Genomic DNA, 19,043 nt, shown 5'->3' on the forward strand with positions numbered 1-19,043 from the left:
ATCTATGAGATAATCTCTTAAACAATCGTACACGTTTTATATCCAGAATATCAATCTGTTTTAATGCTCATCGAGATGTACAATAATTTTAAATACTAATAATATCAAGATAGGTTGACGGTAATTATTGAAGATATGATTTTCAATGCAATCGAAGAATTCATTTAATATACATCACCCTGATTCCGTAGTATAATATGAGGGAAACTCATTATGGAAAACTAAAAACTTGCTCGTCTAAAATACTGTAAAATCGTTTTCTAATAAGAAGGAACAAAGATAAAAGCGGGCAACACATCGCAAAATTGGTGACATGTCAAAATTGTCATAAAGGTTTATAATGCGTTAATTTTTACGGTTCGGCGACAATCACTTACAGTTCTAAATTTCTTTAATGAAAAAATTTATATAAAATACAATTACACCACAATTTGTTTTATTTACTGATCAATCTTATATTGTTAAAGCGATTTCTCCATTAATTATGCGTTAACCAAACTATTGAGTTATCATAATATTCCGTGAAATGGAACTGAACATTTATGGCCGCTAGATTTCTTGTTTATTTCATTATTTGACGTTCTTTCATTTTCCGTTGACCCAGGTGGGGATTGTAAGGAAGGATCAATCTCATTAATCGACGATAAACGTTTGCTTAACAAACTGTGAAATAAAACATCAATCTGGAAGTCCTACAAGTTCAACCGGAGGGCGCCGAAATGACGTCCGTGGCAAGAAGGCAAGAACAGGACGATTCTTGCGAATACTCCGATGCATCGCAAGATATCGAACAAAACAATTCGGGAAACGTGAGTTGGAAACACGTCTTGCAATTTATGCATTGAACTTTCGTTTTGGCGCTAAAAGTATTGCGGCCGCGTACTTTCTCCCGCGCATTCGCGTGTCGGTATGCCCATTACTTTTCGCTATATTGAGGTCAGAAACCTCTCACCGTACATTCGCTACTGTTTAGAATTTTTAGATAGCTAAACTCACCTAATTAAGTTCATACGTAAGTGTTAAAGCCAGTGGTGTGAAATGCAGTTGTTAAAAGTAGCCAACAATTTTCAGGAAGGTGGACCTCAGGAGTCTGATTATGACTCCCAGGGTAGTGACTCAGAGCACTCAGACAGGGATCCAGAAAAGCAGGTTAGTTTGTTATGGCTTGACCCTTTGTATTTACTCATTTATATGCACCTTATCTTCCAATTTTGTGTAAATTTCATTTGGATATTTTTGCAAGCATTGGATGATAATGATTATTTATTTTAATTCTATGTGAATGTTAAGTCTACAGGTTTGTTTTGATGGTCATTAATATTTATTCATGTACTAATATCATATTGCATTTCTTCTAAGAACACGGTTTCTCATAAGAAATAATTGTCTTTCGGTGTTTAAACTATACATTGACATTTTGATCTACTTTCACTATCATACTTTTGCAGTTTAATTTTTACATATAGGGGTTTTAAATATTAATACTTATCACAAAGATTTTAAAACATGTCTTGCAAGTAAACCAATTGTTATATATTATAAAAATATTTTTTATTATGTTCTTTGTTGTATAACATTTTATTTAACTAACAGTCCACACTGACTCCGCCTGTTATTCGTATAAATCCTGCAGCATGGATATGGGAAAAGTAGATTGTGAGATTAGAATTTGGATCTGAATCCTAATTTTTATATATTTAGTCAATTTTTTTTTGTAATGTTATGATTTATGATAAAGTAATATAGTATCTATATATCTCATCAATCTTATTATAAAAAATATTGAATAATAAGCTCTTTATTATAAAGCATAATGCTTGCCTCATAATCACTTTTATAATGAGATTATAGTTGATGTAGGCCATGACAAATTAGTGCCGTTCTTTTGTTAAATATAGGCTATGTATAAGTTACTCTAAATTAGCAGAAAATATTGCCTCTTATGCTTTAAATATACATATAATATGACCAGCTAACTAACTACATATAAACAAACATTAATCTGTGAGTTATTAAATCTTTTTATTAGCTTCGGCTGTATGTGTGTATGCAACCGACTTCTTAAACTCGAGTTTGATTCCATTTAAATGGATAGGTTTAATCCATCTTTGTACATTTATCAAGAATCGATGACAATACAATATTGCACGATTTCTTATTGTCTTGATTCGTTAGAGCAAGTGGGACAATATAATTGATTCAATAAATAAGCATGCTTTTTAGCTTATTTAAACTATTTTTATTACATATCAATGATAAAACAATCTTATGAATAAAAGCCACATAAATTATGATTCCAGTGTGACACATGTATTCAAAATTCATACATATATATGCCCCATCATACAATCAGTTAAAAACACACCATTAAACATATGGCATGTTTAATGTTAAAAGTTATGGTGAAACAAAAGTAACATAAATTAAGATTATAGCAATGCAATAATTAGCAGGACTGTTAAATAGTTAATTTAAATTACAAGCTGAAAATTAAACTCCTTCTTGGGTCATGTAAACAAGTTGGAAATATATAACTATACCAGCTGTTTGCCCTGACATTGCCTATGGTATATGTATAGCCTATATCATGCACTAAGTTGCCTATGGTACATGTATAGCCTATATCATGCACTAAGTTGCAGCCATCTAATTATGAACAAATTTTTTAAATCGGTCCAGTGGATTTTTGTGAATATTTTAATTATATATTAATACCAATAGTTTAATTATAAATAATATAAATAAAAAAAAATAAAAATAAATAAATAATAAAAAACCAATAGTTTAATTATACTACATGATTCAAAGCCTACATATGCAAACGTTTATATCTTCAGACACCCTTTTTGGATGTAATAAGTACACTGACACAATGCTATATGTCTTAAACTAATCAATTCAATTACATATTTGTATGGCCAAGTGGGACTTCTATTGTAACATTATATTTTTCTCAGCTTACAATAAAAAAATTATTTAACACGAAATATTTCGCTTTAGTGCCTAATGTCTGGGTAGATATCACTGTAGAGTAATATGGCCGCCCATTTTTGTACATTAAATAAGAACTTAAAAATTAACCTAGGTGTCATACAAGTGACATTAACCAAAAAATGCATTTACTTAATTGTACTGCAGGTTTCTACATTCATTTTTGTATGTGTTTAAATTATGTTAATAAACTGTAAAAAAATATACACAAAGAAACAATTTATGTCCGCTATTTGCAAATTTATGCTATGTACATATTTAACCAACTCTCACGGTATATTTTATCATAATTATCTAACAATAGCTCTGTAATTTAATATAAAAATTGTGCAGGAAAATTTAATTTTTTTGTATACCTAATGAGGGTATTTGCAAATAAAAAATTGAAAATATATAAATTACATGTACTGTTGTAATTATAGTGAAAATTTGTGTTTCCTTGCAAGGTAACATTAATAATACATGCGGTATAATTTTGCCTGCATAAACATAAGGTTTACTTTTGACTGGGTGAACCGATTTTGATGATTTTTTTTTATTTGACAGCTGCTACCTTTCGGCTGATCCCATTTGAGTTAAGTCTAGTTCTGACGGCGTTTTGGTTGTTGGTTGAAAATAGATGTAGTAGCTAAGACCGCCATTTGTGCATGACTCTATTTTGAAAATGCATGTCTTTTTTCTAATGGTGTACAATAATAAATCGTTTTCATTATTGTTTATCGTATTAAATATTTTTCAAATCTGCTTAAGAGAGTGGGGATGGATAGAATACTGCTTTAAAAGGCCGGTTTACAATATTACAAACATGGCTTTATATTGGAGCCTACCATTTGGACCCCACCTTTCCTTCCGCCTTCCTGCTTCTTGGAAAAGATCTGTGGATGCTAAACTAAATAAAATTGGTCTGTCATGGTACGATCAGGGGCGGCTTATAGTTCAGGGGGTGCAAAGCACACGGGTGCCACCGGCGCTTCCAGAGACAGCTAAAAGCATCGTCATGACAGGCCTAGGCGGCGTCAGGGTTTCATTGCACACGAGCTAGAGCCGCTCCTGGGTAAGAAGCTAAAACAAAGCCCAAGATCGCTGTTACTGGGAAAAATAACCGAGGCCCTATGCTTCTCGAGGAGTTAAAAAGAACAATCATCATAAGTATATTTTTGTTTTTCTTTTCCAGGAGACCGAAAAACGTGTGGATGACGACGAGGACAGGAGTAACCCGCAGTACATACCCAAGAGGGGGACCTTTTACGAACACGACGATCGAACAGCTGCCAGGTGATTATTTAATAACTAGCGGACCGGCCCGGCTTCGCCCGTGGTACATAATATAACCTATAGCTTTCCTCAATAAATGTGCAATATATTTATCAAATCGGACCAGTAGTTCTTGAGATTAGTGCGTTCAAACAAACAAACAAACAAATAAACTCTTCAGATTTATAATATTAGTATAGATAGTCATTTGCAGAAACGCATTTGTTCATTAATTTCAGGCGACTTGTAGTACAGTTAAAATATCTTAGTTAAGTTAAAACTACGGCCCATATAAATTTTATAATAATAGGAATATCGCACGCGTTAACCGTCTCTGAGTTTTGAATATATAAATCTTTTTGACAAGAGAGACTCTGGAGGGGGGGAGGTAGCATTTCATATCGTATAATGGGAATACATAACAACAGTTATCTATCAAGCATAAAGAGAATCACGGCAATAGGTTGAAGACCCATTTCATTTCAAATAATCCGTTAACAGTCAAAGAAACTACAATAATTCTTTCGCCGAAGTCACTAAACCCTTAAACGAATATATTATTCGCTGACCGAACTGTTCATTCACGTGTACAAACGTAATACAATATTGTTATGTAGAAAGTTCGCCTCTTTCATTGTTACACTCCACTGGACGCGTTAATATCATTTGTACTTCTCACAGCGATAGGGCTGCCAAAAGTTTGTTTTGTTGGCGTTTTTTTTGCCTTTATTTTTTGGTAAGTTATGGCACTAAAAAGGTTTAATGGAAAAGAAGTGGGGTTTTTCAATCAATTTGATATTTTATATGGCTGAACAAAAAGTGTTGATGAGATAGCTTTTTGTTGAATGTTATTTTTTATGAATATAAAGGAAACTTGTTTTGTGTAATCGATGATGAGATGAATAAATATAAAAATTATCAGTATAACTTTGACGTTTTTTTTATATGTCATAGCGGGCAACTGAGCTGGTGGTTCGCATGATGGTAAACGATCACCACCGCCCATGAACATTCGCAGAAGCTCAGATTCAGACCTCTGAGAGTGCGCTGCCCGCTTTTAAGGGTTAAGGGATAAGGAAAGGATTGATGAATGGAAAAAGGAATGGACTGGAAAGGGCTAGGAGAAGGAAATAGGCCTCCGATATAGTTAATGAAGGAATATATTTTATGTATAGGAAAATATAAATAAATGATTAACAAAAAATAGGATATTCTTTATGGGGACATGTTGGTATTGTTAATTTTATAGCTGTATTATAGCTTAACTTAATAGATAACTCATTCTAAAAGAAATACCTACGAGAGCATTGAGTATACATTTCAATAATTTTGATCTTGAAATAATAAAACGATAAAAATGGTTGGGTGACAACCCTAAATATAACTTATTTGTACAGTAGAAAACTTGGGGATAACTTGCGTATCGATATGAAACTTAACTATATGTATTTCATATAGATATACTTGAGTTTCATTAGAAGAATGTTTTTAGGAAACTGAGGGTAATTTTAATTAAGTATTTATTAGTAAGATATGTGAGATTATTGATGATTTTAGCCAAGTATCAAAATTTGTTCTAAAGTGTTGTTTTTATACCTTAAAATAAAATACTACAATCTTTTTGTTATTTAGGTATTAACACTTCTACACATATATTATAATAATGAGGAAACTTTTTTTATTTTACTATTTCATTTTCACGCAAAAACTGCGGTTTCAAAAAATCCTCTCGCGTTTGGAAACCTGCAACCTTACTGAGTGACACAGGCTATATACGATTCACGGGCGAAGCCGGGGCGAACAGCTAGTAGAAATAAATAATATTTCTTTATTGGAAAATGACGATATATCAAATTACAGACAACTTACGATAATTTTATATAATACCTGACTAAAAATTTAACGCTACCATTTCACTTCCCGAATCGCGTAACAACATACGTTTTAAATCAATATCGAATTATTCCTTCAAAACGTACAATTATAACAATAATTGTATTTGTATAATCAAATTATACTTTAATTGCTTCATGATTTACCTGTATGTAATTCCTTAGATTTAAAACTCATTCAAAATATTTTATTATACTTCTTTAAAGGCGCTTTTGAATTGTGATATTGTATAAATATTGGTTTTTAACTTATTGTTACCTTAGTACTTATATAAGTTTTGAAACGTTAAACTGATTTAGAATCGGCTGTCTGCCTTATAAACGTCCTCATAAATATTGACCGAACCATGTCATGTTAAAGACGTAATTTGAAATTTTTGATTTTTATATTATTCACATGCTTTATAAATGAGAATTTTTCAAATCCCCAAGGTAACCAAGAGGTCAGGTGTTGCTAAGATACGGCGAAAGACGCGGGTTCCAATCCCGCTTCGTGATCGATTTTTTTTCAATTGCTTAAAAATTTCTCATCTCATAATCTCCCTCAAAAATTCCAGCGGTGAAGAATCAAGCAACACAACATCGGAGGCGGCGTCCGAGAAGAAGGAGGGGGGCGAAGCGCCCGCGGAGCGCCGCAGGGCGCCGCGCAAGTCCGACACGCTAAACAAGTGGTCGCACGACAAGTACAATGAGAACGAACAGGTGATTTTCTTATATATCTTCGTCATAGCGGGCAACTGAGCTGGTGGTTCGCTGGTGGTTCTGGTGGAAGGATTGACGTTGGCAGGGAGCTGCTGGAATCAGGCCGCTGGTGATCGGTCGTTTTGAAAATCTTTGTGGGAGGCCTATGTCCAATAATGGACGTACTAAAAGGCTGTAACGAACTACGATACGACTGTTGAGTGATAAGTCCGCCCAACAAATTGTACTCTTCATCTGTTTTACTTGCCATTAATATATGTATATATTTTTAAGTTTCTTGTACAATTTTTGTTAAAGAGTAATAAATAAATACGATAGGAAAGAAGGAATTGATTTGGAAAGATGCGGCAAATGAAACGGGCCTCCGGCTCCCCCATTCATCATACGAAACACAGTATCATGCTACTATTTCACGCCGGTCTTCTGTGGGGGTGTGGTACTTCCCCGCTCCGAGCTGGCTCAATGAATCTCGGTGTTGAGAATAATATAGAAATTGCTTCTTTTTTTTAACAATAAACTACACTGCCTTCAAATTGTCAGAGTTAGACCAAATTTAATAGGGGCCATAAGGGAGGCACATTTCGGGCCATAGGTGTATGGGAGGCCACGCTTACGAAAAATATAAAGTAACAAGTTATGAGGTAATACACAAAAAAAAATTACGCTCGGCTTGATTTCCTCCTCCTTTTCGATGTCGGTTGAAAAAAATTATAAATCTGTTTGCTTTCAGATGCCAAAATCTCGCGATGAGCTAGTTGCCATATATGGGTATGATATCCGCAATGAAGATGCGCCGCCGCACGCGAGACGAAATAGACGTTACGGGTATGTTGATGGATGGATATATAGTTTTTTTCTCTACTGAATAGGTTGATAAAGAAAGAAAAAGGCATTAAGATTGTTTATAAGAAATAGAACTAGAAGTGGACATTAACAATATATTTTTTTTTTATTATAGTTCGTTCTGGATTCTATAAACTCCTTATGTAATGAGTTTATATATAAATTAAAACAATCAAGCTTAGAGGAGAGATTTTAATGATTAATTATTATCACCTATTGCGCTACACCATGTTGTATTTATTTAAAAAAACTTAATAAAAAGCAGTGGTAGCTCAGTGGTGAGAACCTCGGACTTCAAAATCCATAAGTCGGGGTTCGAGACCGGGCGAGCGTGCTGGAAATAAATAAATTTTTCAATTTATCTGCAAATGGGGATAACATCACCACTGCTTAAAACGGTGAAGGAAAACATCGTGAGGAAACCGGCATGTCTAAAACCTGTAACCTAGAATCAAAAGTTCGACGACATGCGACATCTGCCAACCCGCACTTGGCCAGCGTGGTGGATTATGGCCTGAACCCTCATAGGAGGCCTGTGTCCCAGCAGTGGGAACATGTATGGGCTGATGATGACAATAAAAATAAAGACCTAAATAATCACATTATTTTAGAATAGCCTAATTTTTTTGAAAAGGATTACTTAATATAAAACTAGCTTAACCGGATACTTGATTGGATTTTTCCGTCTTACTCGTATCATTAAGAGATACAAAAAATATATGTTGGCCGATACTCAGACTTGCCTGATGTGCACACAAAATTTCATAAGAATCGGTCCAGTCGTTATGGAGGAGTTTTGTAGTACACACTACTTCGACACGACAATCTTATATACATATTACATTTTTAAATTACAATTTATTTTTTTAATATTTATTACATTTAAGGTACTTAAATTATTGATTTATATTTATTATTAATATAAAAGGGATTATCTCTTATTTAACAAAGAGGAATCATATTAAAATATATGTATTTTTACATATTAGTTAATTTAATAATTGATTTAACACTTTTCACGCATTACATGAAGGTTTAGGAGGTGGCGGTCAGTCAAATGGTCATACAATTGCATGTCTGTTTGTGTGTCTTGTGTTATATGCATGTCCCGTTTAATCGCTTCGTATATAAGTTTTTTTTAAGCATGGCAATATAACTTTGTTATTAGTTTCAGTTTCATTGTAAAGTTTTAGAGCAATGAAGTATAAATCGACGAATGAAATATGATAACTAATATTGGAGTTAATTGAGAAATTACAAACAATATGAATTAAGTTCAAGTTAAATGTTGAACCACGGTTTCATCCGTATATATACAGCCTATGTCGCTCAGTGTAATTCCAGCTTTTTAATGGTGAAAGAATTATTGAAAACGGTCCAGCTGTTCACGCGTGTTGGCGTGACCGAGAAAAATATGTATTCATCTTTATACATATACTAGCCGATCTGACAAACGCTGTTCTGCCTAACTCGTTATCATTAAGGGTTATGAAAAATAGATGTTGGCCGATTTTCAGACCTACCCGATATGCATACAAAATTTCATGAGATTCGATCCAGCCGTTTCGGTGAAGTGTAGTAACTAACATTCTAACGAGATTTTTTTTATATATATTTAGAGATAGATAATATTTTAACGCTTCCACACGCACGCATCATACGAATGTCGTTGTATACGCACATACGTACGAGTGTGTTAGATGTACTAACCGGTACGCAATGTGTCCCGCAGCCGCGGGCCGAACAAGTACACGCGCACGTGGGAGGACGAGGAGGCGTACCGGCGGCAGGCGGCGCAGGCGGCGCACAAGAAGCCGCCCAGCCCGTCCGACTTCCCGGACCTCACCGCCGCCAACAGGCCCGGGTGAGTCACAGTCCCAACTCAAACTTGAACTCAAACACATACTAACACTCAACCTCTATGTCGACTTCGAACTCATGCCCAAACTCTCAAACACTCACTCAAACTCACACTCATCGAAAATACGGTCTCGAAATTATACCCAAACTCAAACTCATCCTCAAATTTGAACTCAAACTCAAACTTGGATGTCGATCTCGATCTTATACTCAAACTCACACTCAATATTGAACTCAAACGCAAACTCAAATACGGAGCCGGTCTCGAACTTATACTCAATCTTATGCTCACACTCAAACTCACACTCAAACGCTCACTCAAACTCACACTCACGCTCAAAATATAAACTCAAAGGCGTTAATTTGTTGATTTAATGAGACGACTTATAGAAGCGCCTTGGAATCGTCATGAAATCTTTATTCCATTTAATACATTCATACGTCATTTCACAATTAAACAGTTTCACTTCGATAGATTAAAGTAATCTAACGACAAATATTGGATTAAATTGGAGGCAATTTTTCACAGCTTTATTCTATTGGCGTTTAAAACTATGACAATATAATATATTATGTACAATCTACGTACCAAATTTCATTGCAATCGATTCAGTAGTTTTCTCGTGAAAGAGTAACAAACATACATATACATACATACATCCTCAAAACCAATGTTACATGTGCGATCCGTTGATGTACCTGTTAATAGATATTCGCTAGAAATATGTATTTATATTGTGTTTGTAAAAATTATAATAATTATTTCAGCGACCTTGATATTTTTTCTGAAAGCTTAAAAACTTACAAATTCGAAAAACAATTAATTGTAATTGTGATCTTTATATTTAAATTGTATTCATGCATGTGATTTCTATGTTTTTTTTTGTATCCTTTATATTCCGTATATGACTGAATATGTCTTTATATTTAAAGTATTTAAATTTTTTTGTGGAATCTTTGCTGATATGTATACACATATATATACATATGGTATATGTCTATAATCTATAAGAATATTTGTATTGTTTGTTTCCGAAAGATAAATAAATAAAGAAATAAATAATAAATATATTAATTAATAGAATGATAAATATATTCTAAATTATTTCAGCAGAAAGCCGCGTGCGCCGCGACCGAGATCCAAATCTCAGCCGGCGTCGAACGAGTCGTCCGAGAACGGATCGCAGCTGCGCCGCAACGCGTCCATCAAAGCGAAGGCCAAGCCGAGACCGGCGCCGGTGAAGGGCAAACCGGTGAAGGACAAAATGCCACCGCTCGAGAACCTCACCATCACCGCCACGGTGGTGAATAATACGTATGTGTATATATACACTAGCTGTTCGCACCAGCTTTGCTCGTGCTCGTGGTGCATGTGTAGCCTATGCCGCTAAGTGATGTTTGCAGATTTCGAATGGTGATAGAATCTTGTAAATCGGTGCGGTAGTTTTTTGAGTTTATCCATTACAAACAAACAAGCAAACAAACGAAAATACAAAGTCTACCTCTTTATAATTTTACTAGTTGTTCGCCCCGGCTTTGCTCGGGGTACCTATGTCACTCAGCGAAGTTGCAGCTTTCTAATGATGAAATAATTTTTAAAATCGGTCCAGTAGTTATTGAGTTTATCCATTACAAGCAAACAAATTATTCCTCTTTATAATATTAGTGTAGATAATAATTATGATAGCATAATTATAATTAAGTATCTAATGTAAGGTTATTAATGTTTTTCGCCAAGTTTTTTTTCCATGTCATAGCCGGCAACTAAGCTGGGTTGTTCGCTTGATGGTGAGCGATCACCACCGCCCATGAACAGAGCAGAAGTAATGCCTCTGCGAATGTGTTGCCCGCTTTTAATATAGTTAAAGAAAGGACGACTGGTGTGAAGGAATGGATTGGGAAGGATGAGGAGAAGGAAATTCTCCTACCCTTCACCATACGAAACACAATAGCATGCTACTATGTATTTCACGCCGGTCTTCTGTGGGGGTGTGGTAATTCCCCGCTGCGAGATGGCCGAATTCGTGCCGAAGCATGCTCGACTCCCACATTAAATAAAAGAAAAAGTATCAAAATTGTTTCTGAAGTACGGTTTTGTTGTTTTGACTGTTCGGATTATATACTATTTTTATATGTGGATTGAAGACTATAAGGATTTTATTGTATAAAATCCTATAGTCTATTTGTTATTTGAGATTTGAACACTAGAGAAACAGAGTAAAAAGGAGGGGGTTTTATTAACGCGTGCGAAGTCCGCGGGCAGAAGCCAGTAACGAATAAAATAAGTCGGCTAAACTGTCGTTCATCCATCCATCCAATCAGCCCGAATTAGTCCACTGTTGGACATAGGCCTCCCCCAATGTACGTAATGTGTTTGTAAGTGTGGTTGTTCATAGCCAAGGAGCGGCCCAGCCGCAGCGGAAGGTGAACGCGGTGGCGCAGCAGAGGCCGGTGCCCACTGAGCTGGGCAAGAAGAAGCCAACCGCACAGGTTGGTATAATAATTTATGAAGCACATGAATTTAAATATTTTAAAAGTGCTTTTTTTCTAGAAATTATAGTTTTTAACGGATCTTAAACGCGATTATTTCATTCTGGCGATGCTGCAATCCGTGTGCTTCCATTAAAATTTGGTTTATATCTGACTATTTGAAGCCAGTTTACTGTTATTTTGTTTTATATATGAAATCTTATTTTACCTTCTATATAGTCTGTATTATTCTATAAAAACCTTTACATTTTATATTTTCTAGTTATCATTGTGAAAGTAATATATGCCGGATGTCTATTTCACTTTCCTCACCCTTCCCGGGCCATTCCTTAATACCCCATCTTCATCCCTTCACCCTTATAAGGGGGCAACTAAATGAGAAATAATCATTAGGCATACCACCAGCTTGGTATCCTGGTGTGACATAAAAAAACGTATAAAAATATCTTAAAATGTTTGCTATTTATTGTCATTTTTCAAAAATAGACTTCGTAACTTATCTTACGCGTCTTAAACGTATGTGTGTTTTCATCGTACTTCTAGCAAATGGCTGCACCGATTTCCATAAAATTCTGTGTTGATGATCCCTAAAGATGGATTCGTGATTTTTTGTTCATCTGATTTATAACAAGCTTCACAACTGATTCATTCGATTATTTGCTGATTAGCTTTACTTTCAGATAACGTTTTGTTTTGCGTATTCTTCAAAATGTTAAACAAAGTCGCTATCCCTGTCTGTCCCTAAGTCCCTATGAAATGCTAAAATTTTTTAAACTTCGCAATGGTTCTTGATGGGACTTTTTTGAATAGATAGAGTGATTCAAGAGGAAGTTTTATATTGTGTATAATAATGTGGATTAATCTACTCCGAATTGAATACGTTTTATAAGTTAAACTATTCTATAAATACAATATAGTAAAATCTCTTCTATAGTAAAATCTATAAGTACAACCTATTTATTCATTTGAACTTTTTCAAACTGTTTATACATAAGCAGTAGTATCTTAAAACTATCCCCGTCTCAGTAAATTACTCTCTTCATCCTTCTTCCATACAAATTGAATCGCATAAAAAAAAAAAATAATAATAATCTTCTAAAATGAAATAGCAACGGCAAAAGTTACCCACATAATCGTATGTATAGTCCGTTTCGTCTCACACAGAGTCCGCCGAGTAACGCAGCGCAGAAGCAACAGGCGACACAACCGAAACAACAGAGCCAACAGAGTCAACAGCCGCAACAGCCGGCCGGCGGTGAGATTTTCTGTGTTTAATACTAGTTGATTGGAACAGTGTTGTTCGTGGAACAATAGAGACAACAGAGTCACAGCAACAGAAACAACAGAGACATCAGCTGCAACAGCCGGCTGGTTGTATGAATTTGTTATATAATACTAGTCTAATAAATAATCCACGAATAAGAAATTTTGAAAGAATAGAAAAAATTTGATCACGAGGCAGGACACGAACCTGCATATCTTGCCTAACCGTAGCAACGCCTAGCCTCTCGGCCACCCGTGATCCTGCCACAGTAATCGAATTTCTTCTACTCTTTCGGTTTCATGTGCCTAAGGGGCACCCCACGCCATCTATTGAGATGATTAAGAACCATCACAACCAATACGAAACATTATTTCAATGATTACAATATTGTATCGATGGAACGCGGCCTTTGTTAAATTTAATTTTTAGTTTTATAGCATTGAAATGCTTTATAAAATGAGAAATTTTGAAAGAATAGAAAAAATTTGCCTCGTGATCAAATTTTTTCTATTCTTTCAAAATTTCTCATTTATAAAGCATTTCAATGCTATAAAACTAAAAATTAAATCCACGAATAATTTAAAGAAGATTTTTATGATTAGAATTTAATGTAGGGAATAACAAATGACGCAATTGAAACAACAACAGAGTATGTTGAATCAATTACAGACATTAGGATGTTGAACTAGTATGAATGTGAAAACATCATACATTTTAAACCATTATTTTGAATAAAAAAATAGCAGTTAAACCTTTCTAATTAATTCTTTATTCACCGAAAAACACACACACACGGTTTTACACATTGCGACATCGGCCATTTAATCTTGAGGAAATAAAATAATATTATAGGTGCAGAAAGTCGCGGCGGCAGCAAACGGTACAGCAGTCTACGGCAACGTCCGCTCGCCGAGTCGTATTCGCCGCAACAGCCACAGCAACAACAGCAACAACAACAGCCACAACAGCAACAACAACCACAACCCCAGCAACAACAACCACAGCAGCAACCACAGCCACAGCAACAACAGCAACAATCGCAACAATCGCAACCGCAGCAGCAACAACAGAATCAACAGTACAGACATCATGGCGGTGAGTTGTTATACTGGTTTACCTTTTAATTTTGCGTAAATGAAATTGACAACGATCGATCATTAATAAAAGTGTTAGTTTGTTTGTAATCACACTTCACACTAGTGTTATAAATGTGAAAGTTTGTTTGTTTGGATGTTTGTCCGTCAATCACGCTGAAATCATTGAACGGATTTTGATGAAATTCGGTATACAGACAGGGTATGAGCTGAGTTGGGTGATAGGAAACTTTTTATCCTGATTAAATGCTCCCTTTGATCTTGATTATTCTTCAATCATACCGAAACGCGGGTAAAGCCGCGGGCGGAAGCTAGTTTATTTTAAAGAAAAATATACGTTTAGGAAATTATTGCGTCTGTAGAAATTAGTATTATTTAAAAAACAAATGTTACTTATGAAATGATAAGAACTAATTCTAAACCCAAGGAAATGGAAGCTAAAAGCTTTAACCTTGAAAAATTTATTTTGACCATGCGAGCAGTGATTGTTCATTTATTTCGTTTTACTCGCAGAGTTTGTATCGGGCGGGAATCAAACCAACAGCCAGCACCAGGGCAGCCCCGTTCCGCAAATACACCCTCAGCAGATGATGCATCAGGTGCGTTCAGTTGCTTATATACAAACATACAAGCGAAGCTAATCGTAGCGCGTTAGAAGGCGGTTATTTTAAGTTTATATTATAACTTAATATTACAAACAGACAAACGGATGGATGGATTTTTTTTATGAGTTTTTACAAAATAAAAAAAAAAATGTTGAAAAAGTTTCGTAAAAAAGTGTGTATATACTCCGTTGGAGTATGTAGTCTATATCCATACTAATTATGTAATACTGAGGAATTTGTTTGTTTGTTTGAATGCGCAAATGTCAAGCACTACTGGATCGATTTCAGATTCTTCCATCGTTGGATATGTAAATGATACACGCGTGCTATATATGTATATCGGGCGAAGCTTGGGCGGACAGCTAGTATTAATACTAGCTGTCCGCCCAAGCTTCCGTATAAATAGATTTATTTATTTATTTATTTCCACTTTATTGTGTTGTCCTACATTGTGCATCCTTAAAATAAATGACTTAATAATATACTAGCACAGCGGGCGGCCTTATCACTAAAGAGTGATCTCTTCCAGGCGACCAACTGTGAAAAAGTAATACATAATATATTTTTTTCTTTCTTACTTTTAACAAAGTGAGGGTAGTTGGGTCGAATATTGATTAAACAACGCACGAACAATAAGGCACGATCCACACGAATGCGCCACGTAACAAAAGCGTAAAGCGACGCTTTGTAAGATTCGTTATTTTATTTCTTTTATTTTATTTATTACAGAAACAAACAGTGATACGTAATATAAAATATCTAAACAAGTTCTGACAGGAATAAGTGACCAGCTATATGAGAATAATTGACCAGCTATATGAGACCGCCTCCTCGGTACAGTGGTTAACGCGTAAGCGTAGAACCGAGGGGTCCTGGGTTCAATTCCCGGTGGGGACGCACAAAAAAAATGTCTCGGTCTGGCAGGACACAGAAGGCTGATCACCTACTTGTCCCTAAAGAAAATCGATCAGTGAAACGGATGTACATCATCTGCCCCATACCCCACTAGGGGACACGGGACTTCACTATATGAGAATTGGACATTTAAAACAGTAATTAAGAAATGGCATTTAATATAAATAAATATACCTTCCAGCAAGTGCGTCTCGGCCTGATGGAGCAGCAACAGATCGTCTCCCATCCGCACCACACCATGCACAACATGCCGCAACCGCATAATATAGGTCAGTTGATAATCTTAATATCCTTAAGAACCAGGTCAAGCGTGTGTCGGCCTCGAGAGATTATTATTGACTACATCGATCGCGTTTTTTAGCGTGATGTTGCAGAATTATGTTCTACGGGTTAAAATGAGCCATAGAGCAAGTGTGGAGCAAACAAGTCCGTCGCCCATCCAATTTTTGACCGTGCCAATTGTTGCTTAACCTAGACTTATTATTTGTTGTTTGCATTTTTAAGTTTAACACTCTTTAAAACACAGTGAACCATTTCCTTAATAGCAATTAAAGTGCGATATAATATATTTAACTGGTTTTCTTTTGTATCATCTTAATTTCAACTCTATGCCAATAGAAATATGGTTCGGTATGAATTTCCTTACTATTTCAAATGCGTCTTATATGAACTCTATGCTAATACAAATAAGGTGCAGTTTCAGGTCAGATACAAGCCGCGCAGGGATACGCACCGCCCGCCATGATGCCCGCACAGTATATGCAAGTATGTATAATTTTTTATATATTTTTACATAGATAATTATATATTTTATTCATTTCATTCATACATAGATTATTAATTATCGAAAAGAATTTGCTGGTAAATTTTATTTAATTATAATTAATGGTTAAATTAAATTACTTCATTTGTAAGATGTTTAACGCAAAATAACTCTTATTACCACACGTTAAAACTCATGCGCTCTCTGATGACTCCGATTTTTATATTGTTAGTCGATTTATAATAATATTATATTCATATTTATATTATAGTTGCTGACCTACTAGTTTTCAAGAATCAAAATTATGTGAAAAGAAGCATAAAAATTTTCTTGAATGAACAAACAAATAAATTCTTTACTTTTATAACATTAGTATGGATCTAATTGTGCTAATATACAAATCTGGAGTTTGTTTGTTTGAACGCGCTAATCTCTGTAACAGCTGGGTCGATTTCGATGAAATTTTGCACAGAGGTAGCTTGCGACCATGATGATGTATGTAGATCTTTAAATATAATGTACGTTGCAGCAAAGCGGCAACCCGCCCGTGTTCGGCGGCGCGATGTTCCAGCCGCCGCAGTATCCGCACCAAATGTATCCGCATCATAATTATGTGAGATTTCTTCCCTTTTTATTTTTTTATTTATTTTGGGTATGTGTGTGTGTGTGTTTGTGTTACATTATTTATGTGTGAGGAACGTGGCTGTTTGACGGATACATACAATGTAATGCACTTTGTAGCTTATACAGTTACAATATAAAAAAAATCCTTCAAAAAATGGTCATAGGTTACTCAACCTTAGTTCCTAAGCTAAGCCCCTTATTAAATCCTACGGAGCAATGATCTATTTTTAAATTGAAAAAGCTCATTTTTTATGTATAACCAATATGTCACATATTTATAAACGTGCGTGCCTGCACTTGCACGTAAATATAGATAAAATATTTATTTCATGATACACAGGGTGTTCCATTAGTGTAATATATTAAACTTGCAGTCCATCGCGCAGGGTGCTCCGCCCAGCGGCGTCACGTACTACACGTGCGGCGAGCAAGAGCAGCCGGCGCGCGCGCCGCGCCGCCCCACTGCCGCCATACCGATCGTGCGCCCGGACCGCCCGGAGCGCCCGGACCGTCCGGAGCGGCCGGAGCGGCCGGACCGACCGGACAGACCGGACAGGTGAGGGGGGGGGGGGTTTATATAGAACGTATCTATTTTTTAAAAAGGGATAATACATATATAGGTGTATCAAATTTTGAATAGGGATCATATACAGGATGTTATATTTTTGAATGGGATAATAGATAGGGTGTATCTATTTCTGAAGAGGGGACAATATACAAGGTGTATATTTTTTTCGAATAGGGGTCATATACAGGGTGTTATATTTTTGAATGGGATAATAGACAGGGTGTATCTATTTTTGAATAAATTGCAGATTGTTGGTTTGAGTTCAAATTATCGTGTTTTTTTTTCTTAAAAAAAATAAAACGAAACGAATTAATAATAAGTAATAACCGATATAACAGTAGTTTTGAATTTTCCTAATTTCAATTTCAGAGCGGCGAATTCTACGGAGAAAGATAACATCGATAGAATCGTTGAGAACATGTTCGTGAGGAAACCCTGGCCAGCTACGCACGGCGCGGGTAAGGATATCTATCTTTTTATATCTACAAAGATAGATAGATGTATGGAAAGATGTCTTTCTTTCTTTGTATCTTTCAGAGGAACAGTCGCATTGAGGTCCTCCTTCGTTTTGGGGAACGTCGGTTAAGGAATATTAAAGTTCTTTAGATTTTAGCTTATGATAAGTGAACACTTAATTTTTCAGATTAGACTATAATATGACCAAATTGCAATAATTTCGATATAAATGAAGGATTACAATCCAAGTCAATCAATTCATAATTCGTTTAATGCTTCTAACAATACAATACTCCGATATTAAAATACTTTTTAACACTAGACGCTCGTCCCGGCTTCGCCCGAATATCAAGATTCCTTTTTATGCCACGGGAGCATTTAATCGGGATAAAAAGTATCCTATCATCCAAGTCGGCTTATACGAAATTCATCAAAATCCGTTGGATACTTTCAGCTGACTGGACTGACGGACAAACATCCAAACAAACAAACAAACTTTCACATTTATCATATAAATGCGATTCTATTGTCTCACTACATTGATAATGATTCGATAAATTATACATTTTCTAGATAATATGTCAAAGCTAGACCGCGTCAAGTTATATCTGAGCTGGCTTAATTCACGCCAGTAAAGTTATGTCCGCACGCGCAATGGTAGTTTGATGCAAACAACCGCTGTCAAAATTATATACGGTTTTTATTGTCAGTATTATATAAAC

At 35.4% G+C, this 19,043-nt stretch overlaps 1 protein-coding gene across 4 annotated transcripts in view; it reads left to right on the plus strand.

Annotated features, from left to right (window-relative positions):
• The first annotated feature begins 514 nt into the window (after positions 1 to 514).
• The window catches only part of LOC119836910 (chromatin modification-related protein eaf-1-like), a 22,718-nt gene continuing 4,189 nt past the window's right edge, over positions 515 to 19,043 (plus strand). The window contains exons 1-16 of one of the 4 annotated variants that reach the window (XM_038362366.1): positions 515 to 809; positions 1,072 to 1,149; positions 4,166 to 4,266; positions 6,695 to 6,839; positions 7,570 to 7,664; positions 9,415 to 9,546; positions 10,654 to 10,857; positions 11,924 to 12,032; positions 13,197 to 13,287; positions 14,149 to 14,391; positions 14,904 to 14,989; positions 16,092 to 16,179; positions 16,608 to 16,675; positions 17,203 to 17,286; positions 17,684 to 17,853; positions 18,235 to 18,323. In XM_038362366.1, coding sequence (XP_038218294.1) covers positions 720 to 809; positions 1,072 to 1,149; positions 4,166 to 4,266; positions 6,695 to 6,839; positions 7,570 to 7,664; positions 9,415 to 9,546; positions 10,654 to 10,857; positions 11,924 to 12,032; positions 13,197 to 13,287; positions 14,149 to 14,391; positions 14,904 to 14,989; positions 16,092 to 16,179; positions 16,608 to 16,675; positions 17,203 to 17,286; positions 17,684 to 17,853; positions 18,235 to 18,323 — 1,873 coding nt within the window. In that variant the 5' untranslated portion in view covers positions 515 to 719. Of the gene's footprint in view, positions 810 to 1,071; positions 1,150 to 4,165; positions 4,267 to 6,694; positions 6,840 to 7,569; positions 7,665 to 9,414; positions 9,547 to 10,653; positions 10,858 to 11,923; positions 12,033 to 13,196; positions 13,288 to 14,148; positions 14,392 to 14,903; positions 14,990 to 16,091; positions 16,180 to 16,607; positions 16,676 to 17,202; positions 17,287 to 17,671; positions 17,854 to 18,234; positions 18,324 to 19,043 lie in introns of all 4 variants that reach the window. The other 3 variants (XM_038362364.1, XM_038362365.1, XM_038362367.1) reach the window with 3 other exon arrangements.

The sequence above is a fragment of the Zerene cesonia genome, chromosome 26 (assembly GCF_012273895.1).
Source record: "Zerene cesonia ecotype Mississippi chromosome 26, Zerene_cesonia_1.1, whole genome shotgun sequence".
NCBI classification, from domain to species: domain Eukaryota; kingdom Metazoa; phylum Arthropoda; class Insecta; order Lepidoptera; family Pieridae; genus Zerene; species Zerene cesonia.